Below are 10,980 nucleotides of genomic sequence, written 5' to 3'. Positions count from 1 at the left end.
GATTTAGTTAAAACACCTCCACTACCATTCTGAAATGTGGGATGCTGAATACATGAAAGACTACAGGCATTTTAATGCAGGTGTTTTAAGAGCTGCTCTAATTAACCCCCTCCCCACACCCTCTCCCTCAGGAGTAACATGTTAAAACGCCCAAGGTGCCTGGGTAGCTCCCCCACAAGGATCAACACACATCTGTAGCTGACATGTATTTGCTAACCTCATCCTACTTTTGGCTCTCTGTCTTTTTTTAATGCTCTGCCTGGCTGCCAGCAATCAGCAGACAGCAGAGCTCTCCTTGTAAAGGCTGAGAAGAACCTAAAGGTGGATGAGCTTGGCTGCTTAGCCCTGTCTGTAAATTGCTGGAGGCAAACTGGTAACATACCCTGCGTGGTGATCTCTGGTTCCTTCACGTCAGCACCTGTTCATACACAGAAGAGAAGGGGGTGAGTGAGAGGGAGCAAAAATCCCTGGGCTGGCTCAGCTTCTGGCCTAAAGACCCCGAGGCTCAGAATCTTGCAGGGTGGGAAATTCTTCCTTCCAGTTCAGAGCTGAGAGAATCACTTCCAACTGGGTTTCAATTAAATCAAAGATCTCCTGAACCTGGCATCCTTGGCTGATGGCAGTTTCCTCTGGCTCTTACAGCTCACCTGCCTTCCAGAGCCTGTTGACATGAGCTAGCTCTGCTCCTCAGCGCGGGGTGGGCCAACCTGCACTGCAGCTGTGTCAGTACTTGGAGAGGTGTCTGCAGTGATGGGGAGGGTAACATTTTTATTTTCCTACAGAAATGTGGTTCTAGGGAAAGGTATTGACTGAAAACCCAAAGGAGCAAAGCTCTCCACAGCTCTACAGGATAAGTATTGCCTGGGCAGCCGCAGCAGCAGCAAGTGCTGCCCTACCAGTGTGCCTCTACCTTGCCCTGCAGTGAGGCTGATTAGGATTCAAAAACACTGGCATCCAGGGCCAACCTTTTACAAGAGCTCTGCACACTGGTGGGGTGGCACCCAGGGTACAAAGCTCTGGGTGCTCCTTTTCTGTTTCAGTCTCTCCAGCCACCTTTAGAAAAGGCAATTCTGTTCCTGTTACTGCCCAAAGTGCCTTCAGAAGCCCCCAGATTCTGAAGACCAGAATATGAGAGAGAGAGATGCATCCTGAAAGACTGAAGAGATGAAACTATACTGAGAGACTCCTTTTTACTCTCCAAGGACTTGAGGATGCATATAAATAAATCACTCGAGATCCACTCTCATGTCTTATAATGGTAACAGAAACCTTCCATAAAAATACAGCCTAAGAGACAGAAGAAGGAAGGCCTGTGGGTATGTGTACAGCTCTGCTAATCAACCCACGTGCTGATGCATTCCAACATGGACACAAGAATTATACCTTTGATATTTCTCCTACAACTTGCAATCCTTTTATCCCCTTAGCAAGGCCAGGCTCCAGCCCTTTGGGGGGCCAAGTCCCTGGTAAGTTTTAGGCTCCAGCTGCTTTTGTAGGAACAATCTCAAAAAGCCTCCAACCTAAATGTCCTCTGCCACAGCTTGAGGCCATTGTTCCTGGTCCTGTCTCCTACAGGCATGGAGAAAAGCCCATCTCCATCCACAGCCATGGAGAAAAGCCCATCTCCATCCTCTTTAAAATTGTCCTTCAGGTATTTGAAGACTTTTGTCAAATCAAATGAAAGTAATTTGTGAGAGCTTAGCTTTGCAACCATGATGCTTCCTCAGTGCAGGTGTGGGGGGGTCTGGATTTGAGTTCAATGTATGCTTCAAAAAAAAAAAAAAAACAGCCTTTACTCTGTAGCCATATGCTGTTAGTCTAGGAAGGATGCAATATGTGCTTTATGTGAACTGAAGATAAAGGCTTGGTAAAGTTGCATTGTGTTTTTTACTTTAATCTGTTGAGGAGCAACCAGCGCCTCCATATTTCAAAGGTGCCTAAAGGATTTGATCCAAAACCCTTTGATGAATTTGAAATTTTCAGTTGCTAAAGACAAATAGATACAGGCTTTTCTTCTATTCCTACTCCAAACCCTTGTGTGGGGTCACAGTGATTTAAACAGTTACAGTAAGGCACAGCCAGTATTTTGATAAAGGGCTCTCTGCCTATCTAAACATGTCTGCAGGCCATGCGTAGTCACACAGAGACCAGAAGGAGATAGCTATTTATTTTTCCATTCAAACAAAACTGCTTTATCATAAAAATAAGCCAAACCATTTGGCAAACAGACTTTAGTAGATTTGCTGGAATATTATAGTCCCACTCCAGAGGCCTCTGTAAGTATGCTGATACCCTGTTGAGTGTTTGGGGTGCATAATGTGAAGGGTCTGTACCTGTATCTATGTACAAATGTAGTGCTTTGAGGCAAGTATTGTGGTGGGCAGGGCTTTCTTCCCCAGAAATTTCTTCACACACCAACTGGGATCTACTCTGTCCTAGGACAGTTCTTCATTGTTCACACTACTACAGGATCTGTAGTCCCGCTAGTCATGCACTAAGAGACATGATTCATGTGTCACACATGGGTCGTTTCTCAGTGGGGAACACTGTCTATGCAAGGGATGGTACTGGCAGATTTTTTTTTTTTTACCCTGCCTCAGTCTGGTGCATTCCAAAGGCAAAACCTTTTCTCCTCAGATGTCTGCAAGCCTGGATCAGCTCTGGAAGGGATGCCTTAATAAAGACCCATACGTAGTTCCATGTCTGCTAGAGAATGCAGTCAAAGCTTGCTGGCAGAAGCCAGACAAGGAGCCCTGAGGAGCCTGGTTGCTGTGTTTTGAAGATGCCACCTGATGGGGTGCTGTGAGGCTGAAACAGACATTGTCTGAAACAGTACACTGAGACCCACTGATGAGGTGCTGTATTCTCACCATGAACTTACCAAGTTCTCACCACTTCTGATTTACCCACCCTGTCTTCCCTGGGGGGGGTTCTTCCCCTTCTTACCTTTGGGTACTTTGCAGATCCAATCTAGCTGAGACTCACACTGCATGGGCATCCACTGCAAGGATGCCAGGTCCAACACCACACAGTTACGGATGTCATCATCATCATGGTTACTGCGATCGAAGTTGTGGTAATAAAACTGATGGCCAAGTAAGACAGGGAGAATTAGAGTCTGCTGCTCCATGAGAGCTTGTGGTGTCCATGCAGGCTCTTAGGGTGTTTATACGTGTGTTCTGGGATGGGGGGAGAAGGGGGCACTTTAATTAGAGCAGTTCTGAGAGCCACTCTAATTAAAGCACCTGGAGCATCTTGTGTATCAGTGTCCCTGCACTTTAAAATGATGGCAGGGGTGCTTTAACTAAAGCTCATCAGAAGAGCTTTAGTTAGAGTGCCCCCATCACCATTTTTCAGTACAGAGACACTGATGCATGAAATGCTGGAGGCTGCTGGAGCGTGGCAATTACCATGCTTCAGCAGACTCCACTTGAGCTGTAATTACAGCACACTGGAGCAGCCTCACTGCTTGTGTATATGCACCTATAGCTTGGTCTCCTGGTGCAGTAGGCCAGGCTGCTAGTCTGTCAACAGCAAGCTGATATTTTGACTGAGAGACAGAAGCTGAAGTCTGATTTTTCAGCAGAGGGCAAAGCTCTCCCACGTACACCTGGCCACCTGTGTAGTGCTGCATGCAAGAGAAAAGGCCAGCCCAACTGATGATCTGCTGCATCCCTGATTGTCCCATCTCACTTTATTACCAAGGGGAAACCTTCCTCACCTTTCATAATCATCTAGGTTCTTGTAATGCAAGTGTGAAATGCTGCTAGCACTGCATGGCTGTCCACTTTGCAGGAGGAGTGGGTACAGGGAATCGGTCCCAGAAGAAAATTATTCAGCCCTTTTATTTGAGATGTAGCACCCCCCCCCACGCATACACACCAGGTTTCCTCCCCCATCTCTGACAGCTATGCCAGCAGGTATACCAGCAAAGAGAGTCTTCTAATTTATTCCATTTGGGAAACTAGTTTGAGCTAGAGAGACCAGAAGAATGTGGCCTCTAGTGGAGAGACTGCTGAAACAAGAGCTAGGTGGGTGCTGGGTGTCTCATCCTTTTAGAGAAGCCATGTGTTGTCACATAGTGAAGTAGGGGAGTTCAGGCTCTTTTGGTGTCAGTCCACAGCTTGCGTTTCCCAGTGATGCCTTCCAGAAGTCTCACTAGTACCTCTCTGCTGGCTGCCTATCTTTCTTTCCACCCCAAAGGAAGTTACAGATCTTGGGGACTTTGACACACAGAGAATGAGATAATCCTGGAGCCTGGCCAGCATCTTCCTCACTCCCTAAATCAGCTTTAATGCACATAGGGGTGGGAAAAGCATCTTCCTAGGGCCTTGACCACTGGTGGTCATTAGAGAGGGTGCAGCGCTTTCTGCGAGGGCCAGGGTCTCTACTAGTATAAACTGGCATGGCTGTGTTAAACTGAAAAGAGAAAAGTGTGTTGCATCAGCTCCAGGTCTGCCCCCCAGGTGTCCAGGCCACATTCCACATGGATAAGAATCACCTTCTGCCTTCCTAAAATTCCCCCTGGCTATTTAAAAGGTTCCTGTTAAGCCCCCAAAAAACTGACCAGTGGTGTAGAACTACTGATGTTTCCCTGACTGGGCTGCATTCATACACTGGTCTGGGGTGAAGTGGCTCCTGTCTATCTATCCATAATGAGATGTCACATGAGTCTCATTGCAGCATGTGACACCTCCATGTGCTTAGGAGATCATAACTGACCTAGCATCCATTGCTGCTCATAGCGCAGAGCACTCACCCCAAGGCCATCACTCCATCGCCAGCTCCTGTCGCTGGTGGGGTCCCGCCGATTCAAGCCAATCCAGAACCAGTGCTGCTCATGGATTTCTGGTTCTGATTCACTGGGGAAAGCACATGCCATGATAAGAAAGAGAAAAGGGAACAGAGCCTACCTAACTAGCAGCTAAGCCCTGCTAGATCTGTGTTTGTATAAATGCCATGTTTAAAGTGCATTTATTAACAATTTTATTTATGCTTGAACCAAGCACCCTGAAGGCAAGAATGCAGGGCTACTTTATTGATTTGCAAATTAAATTGTCTCAGCTGCTTTGCAATATCTATGTTGGTCACTGCCCATCTGCCACAGATGCGGGGACCACACAAATGTCCATTCCTAGCCACTAATTAGCCCCATTTTCACCATACAGACCAAGGCACAGTTTTATCCCAGGACTACCTGTGAAGAAAACATACACTTACACTTTCTGCTTTCATGCATGCATGCCTTGGTAACATTCAGGCCCATGCACATACCCAGCCAACATGTTGGCACACTAGCAAATATACATCTGTGTGCACACAAGTATAGGAAATATAGGGAATAAGGAATGCTGGATGGGATGGGACCAATGGCCCTGAAAGTACAGAATCCTAACTGATCAGCAGCAGAAGGTATGAGGACACTTTGACGGTATATCTCTACCACATCCCTGCTGCTGCCAGGACATGTATGTACCATCCATCCACCTTGCCGCACCAAGCCCATGGACTTCTGCAGTCACCTCTGAAATGGTCTCCACAGTGATTGACTGCAGCTGCAGGGATGCCTGTGGAGCAGCCTGACTGCTGCATTTCTGGCTTTGGTGTGTGCTCAGAAGCATGTGCCCAGGCAAGGGCAGGGGTGCCAAAAAGGGAGCTCTACAGCAGCTCACTGGAAAGTTTCATTTTCCTATATTTATGTATACATATGCAGCCACCAAGTGACACTCTGAACTTACCCACACACAGACAAGTGGACATATTGGATGTTTATAGACGTGAGGGGGGTTGCTTTAATTAGCGCAGCTCTGAGAGCCATGCTAATTAACAGCACTCAGAGTACCACATATATCAATGTCCCCATGCATAAAAGTGGCTGTGGTGTGCTTTGAACTAAAGCTCATCAAACGAGCTTTAGTTTAAAATGCCTCGCTGCCATTTTTCAGTGTGGGGACGCTGATACACGTCATGCTGGAGTCTGCTGGAGAGTGGTAATTGCCACGCTCCAGCAGATTCAATTAATTGAGTCTGCTCTGATGCACTGTGAGTACAGCCTCCCTGTACACGTATAGGAGCTCATTTTGTCCATACTAAGGTGCATGTAAAGAGAAATACATCCCCATGCCCGCACACACATACACACACACACAAATGTGGTGCTGCAAATTCATGCACACACAGTCACAGACACCCAGTGCACATGGCCCAAGCCTACACGTGTACTCTCACACACACACACACATACATCAGGGTATAGATGCATGCACACACATACATACACTTCTTGTAAACTGGTCCTTACCCAAAAATCTTGTTGAGCGTGTTGGCTATGAAATGTTCTTCCTCATAGCTGCCCAAGCTGAGCAGCTGTGCCCCAAGCTCACGGCAAAACAGTTGAGACATGATCCAGGTCTTTTTGTCTTGCAGCTTGTCAAAGTGAAACACCTGGAGAGGGAAAGAAGGTGGAGAGGGCTTGCTGCTCTGCTCTACTCCTAATCCTGGGGTGGGGGCAAATACACAGAGAGAGGTGCTAAAGTCCTTTCCAAGCTCCTTTGAGGAGTTTGGCTTCAGGCATGGGCCAGTGCCAGGGGTTTCACAGTAACTTTGGAGTCTCAGCAACATGTGCACCCTTTGTAGACGAGATCCGAATTTCCATGCAGCACCATCTCCCTGAAGCTGCCCCCACTGCTTTTTAAGCTGCTTTAAGTATCTATGGTACCCTGCAAGGAGGAGGAATTGGCTGCCCAGTGATATGCATGTACAAGGAGTCAGCAGAATTCAGCCCAGTTCAGGCCTTCAGCAACAGGCTGGGATGAGAGGGCATAAGAACCCAACCCACCCCTACTACGCTCTGCCCAAGCCTAGATTTGTTCCCCTTCCTTAATCTGTGGATTCCCCCTTTGCTTTTGATCCACACTGCACCTGTAAGCAACCTGCTCTCCTGGCACTTCTGCAGACAACCCTAAAACGTTGGATTCCACTCCCAAGCTCTGCTCCAAGGAGATGTTTTGACTGCATTGCTGACAGCTGAAGGTCTCCTGTGAAGTGTGTCTCCCAAAGTGCTGTCTGGTGAGCTACCACCAGTGTGAATGTGGCCTGCAGCCACTGAGAAGCCTCCCACCCCAGCAGAAATCCTGAGAAAACATCCCGTTTTGGAAGTTGCCCCCCACCCACCCACCACAGCAGACGTCTGTCCCCTCACCAGTAGTAACAAGGGGTGAGACTCTCCATGGGCAGGGCTTTCTTCAGGGGCATGACTACCCCTTTCACATGCAGTGGGTGCAAAGGTTTGCAGTGGCTGAGTTTCACACCCTCTTTTCACAGGGGCAAAGACACCAAGTGCAGGGCCAGGAAGAAGCAGGCTCTGGGTGTCAGCAGTATCCTGAGCTACTAAGAGCATTCCTAGCCTGAAGCAATTCAGGTCATATGGAAAACATGCCAAGTTGCAGCAGAATCACACTGCATCTATGAGGGTGGTAACCAGGGGGTACAGGAGAGACCCAGGGACTGGAAATGTCCCAAGAACTAACAGTGCCCTGTCTGCCACTCCAAATACTTTTTGCTGTAAATACTCTCCTGTCCAGTTGTAATACCTCACACCCTACCACATCGAGTCCTGGATATAGGGCACAGGCCTGAAGAGCCAACCCTGAGTCCACAGGGACCCTTCCTTCCATCCCCCATAATAACAACAGAGATACACATATGGAGATGTAAGTATTCCCTGGCTTTAGGCCCCTGCTGCAATCAGTACTCTATAGACCCAGGCTGTGGCAGGTGGGACATTCCCCCACTACCTGCTCAGCATCCACCTACCTTCCTGGAGGAGTCCAGCATCTACAGCAGCACTGACCTGCCCAAGGCAACCCTCCCTGACCCACTAACCAGAAAGGAGAGCAGGTAAGGGGATGGGAGGATGCTTATTTTGTAACTGTTTTGATTTGTGGGAGTTCCATTGCCAGTCCTGTCCACAAGAACCTTTAAGAGCCTTCCCCAGACTGCCATGACTCTGTATCCCTGCCTGTCCAATGCAGAACAGGGGCTCAAAGGCATAACTCGCCCTGAGTGCCCAGGGAGGGCATGTGTGTGACACACTAACCAGGTGGGGTTGCCTGTCCTGTCTTCTTCCGTATAACAAAGCCACCAGATACAGAGCAACTTGTATTCTTTACTGCTTCTTACAATTGCTACTTCTGCTGCTTTGGGTAGCATTGTTGCATCCTCTACAAACAGCCTGGCTTTCCTGATAGTCCTAAAGAGCTTTTCTGTGTCGGTGACTGACAGCTAGGAGGTGAGGCAGGGCTACGGGCACCTTGCTGCCTTCCTCTCTTACCTACCTTGTAGCAGTGTCGGAGCTTGGGGTCTGAACTCCATCCCTGAGGGCAGGACCCAGTGAAGCTGGGTGTGGGGTACGAGGCCGGTAAGTCGGGGTTCACTGGGGTGCCCAAGTTCTGCCTGCAGATGTACTTGGCCTTGAACGTGCTGCAGTTCTTTACCTCCCACAGCCCCATGGAGCTCCCAGTGGCCAAGGCAACGCAACCACCTTTGTTGTAACCTATAATTTTTACAGAGGTGGGGAAAAGACATCAGGATTAAGCCATGACAGAAGGACATGATCATCTCCTACCATCAGCCAGGGCCAGATCAATCTCCAGGCCCCTTGTGACCACAACTCATCCCTGAGAGCCCAGAGGGTGTGGGCCTGAATGCAGAGAGGACAAAGCCCTCTTCTAGGGATGGAAGGATCTATTGCTGGCCTTGATTCTCTGGAGGCCCAGGAGGCAAGGACACCAATGCTCTTCTTTGGAGAGGTAAAATGGAACCCCTTCTCCCACCATGCAGCCAGTAAAAGATGGTTCCCTGAAAAGGTTGTTCCACTGTTCAGTGCTAGCTAGCCCCAGAGCTGGGCAACTGTGGAAGATTCCCCCACAGACAAACAGACTGGACTGTGAGGATGTTCTTTAGCTCTGCTCCAACCCTGGCTCTTAGTTACCCCCCACGTGCTGCCATAGTTAGCTCCCCAGATGCTTGGGGTCCATACCCATGCAGATGTGGAGCCACCTCAGAGACAGAGAGAGACCCATTATTAGTCTGTTGCATATTTCCCCATTAGTTCCTGGCCATAATACTGTCCCTCTCTCTGCCTTCTGCAGAGTGGCAGGCAGCTTAGGCCTGTAGGAGGCAGGAGCACCACTAGTGTGGGGTGAGGGAATGCAGTGGGACCCTGTGGTAAGAAACTAATGCCTTCTGGGACTGCTCTACACCCTACCAGCCCAGTCAGTTGGCATTTGTGTCCTTACCAGGCTGGTCGCGGTTCCAGTGGGTGTACATGACCTCATCACCACTCAGCCAGCGGAAAGAGCCTGTCTCATTGATGTCCTGCAGCGCCGTCCAGAAATACTCATTTTCCCAGACATAGATGAGGCTGCTTACATACGCCTGCTCAAACCTAACATGGGAGAACACAAGTCATCCTTACTGTTCAATATCCTCCAGGTATGTTACAGCTCAAGCTACAGGAACTCTGGCTTTAAGCCCTGGGAGTTCCCAGACCAACCCCGAGTGTCATTCAAGATGGCCGCTGTTACACGAGGTGGAGGTCTTAGGGTATGGACAAACAAATGACTATGTGTTTATTTGCAAATTAATTTGGGTTAAAAAAGAGGTGGGAGCAGCTGACACATTTGACCAATCCATGTGTCTGCTACTACTCTGTGGTAAGTGAAATCTAACTGGGGCAATTTAGCCCTCAGTGAAACAGGGCTAAGTTACTGTGTGATTTGACTTCTTCCTCCCTATGGGGTAAGAATGGACACAATGGACAGTTACTGCAGAGCAGCTTTTCTTCTGCTGCCATCTGTTGGCTTGTCCACACCCTTATACACTTCCTGCTATGTCCCCCAATGGCCTTCAATCATGGGTAGAAAGTGTGTTTGTTAGTCTATTCCCTGCATAGCATACAGCAGGGAACTGATTTTTCCCAAGGGTGAACAAGGAGTCCCAGCTCCCTGTCCTTTGCTCAGACAGACAAGTGCCAGTAATGGAGCACTGAGAATCTCCCCTTGAGTGAACCCAAACTGCTGTGCTAATAAAGCTGATCCCTGGGGCACACACACCTGTTGGTGATGGTGACCAGAGTGGCCCCATAGTCAGAGCACATCTTCCGAGCCTCGCTGTATGTTACGTGGTCTTCTCCCAACCAATAGCAGGATGGGCTGTGCCATTTCCAGCCCTGGGTGGCACAAGGTAGTAATAATAGTTACACATTCTTGAAGATACCTCCAACTACAGCTTCACCCACACAGATATGCTTCCCTTGGGCCTTTTGCACACAAACATAAGTGACCAGTTAGACAGACACTTGGTTGAGGTGATTTAGCCAGGGATGATTCTGGCTTGACCTCATGAAGTCCCTTCTAGTTCTTTCCTATGAATCTATGACTCATGGAACATACTGCTACAAAAATGTTAACAAAACCCAGAACTAAGCAAGATCCACAAAAAAAATAAAAATAAAACATTCACTGAACATTTACACAAATCAGAACCAGCCCTTCATTTTCACCAGTCAGGATAATGGAACATAAACCTTCCAGCTTCAGGACACAAGAGTCTATTTGCTGCCTAGCCTTAGGAAGAAGTTTCCATCAGAGACACATCAGGGTGTACCAGGTGTGTTATCTCCAGGAAAGGTAGGGAAGCATTAGTGCCGTTGTACAAGGCATGGTGAGATGTCACCTGGTATAGGACTGCACAATTCTGGGTATCCATGCTGAAGACAGATGAATCCAAACTGGGACAGTACCAGCACAAGAAACTCTCACACAAGAAGAGACCAAGAGAGCTTGGCTTCCTTTACAAAGCAAAGGAAAGCCCGAGAGGAGATCTGATTGCATCACAGAGGTAAGCTACGTAAGCTAAAAGGGTATGGGTGGCCCAAGAACAAATAGTTTCATAGTTTCTAGGGTCGGAAGGGACCTG

The 10,980-nt window shown here is 48.4% G+C and overlaps 1 protein-coding gene across 1 annotated transcript in view; it reads right to left on the bottom strand.

The window, feature by feature from the left end:
• The window catches only part of MRC2 (mannose receptor C type 2), a 135,178-nt gene that overhangs the window by 25,383 nt on the left and 98,815 nt on the right, over window positions 1–10,980 (bottom strand). The window contains exons 10-16 of the mRNA XM_019523589.1: window positions 10,116–10,231; window positions 9,300–9,448; window positions 8,337–8,554; window positions 6,302–6,444; window positions 4,760–4,862; window positions 2,947–3,085; window positions 383–418 (exon numbers count right to left, since the gene is read on the bottom strand). Of these exons, the coding sequence (XP_019379134.1) occupies window positions 383–418; window positions 2,947–3,085; window positions 4,760–4,862; window positions 6,302–6,444; window positions 8,337–8,554; window positions 9,300–9,448; window positions 10,116–10,231 (904 nt within the window). The remainder of the gene's footprint in view (window positions 1–382; window positions 419–2,946; window positions 3,086–4,759; window positions 4,863–6,301; window positions 6,445–8,336; window positions 8,555–9,299; window positions 9,449–10,115; window positions 10,232–10,980) is intronic.

Source organism: Gavialis gangeticus, unplaced genomic scaffold (assembly GCF_001723915.1).
Source record: "Gavialis gangeticus isolate Ggan-Ray unplaced genomic scaffold, GavGan_comp1, whole genome shotgun sequence".
NCBI classification, from domain to species: Eukaryota; Metazoa; Chordata; order Crocodylia; family Gavialidae; genus Gavialis; species Gavialis gangeticus.
Note: the sequence above shows the minus strand (reverse complement) of the source record. Positions and strands in the feature narration are given on the sequence as shown.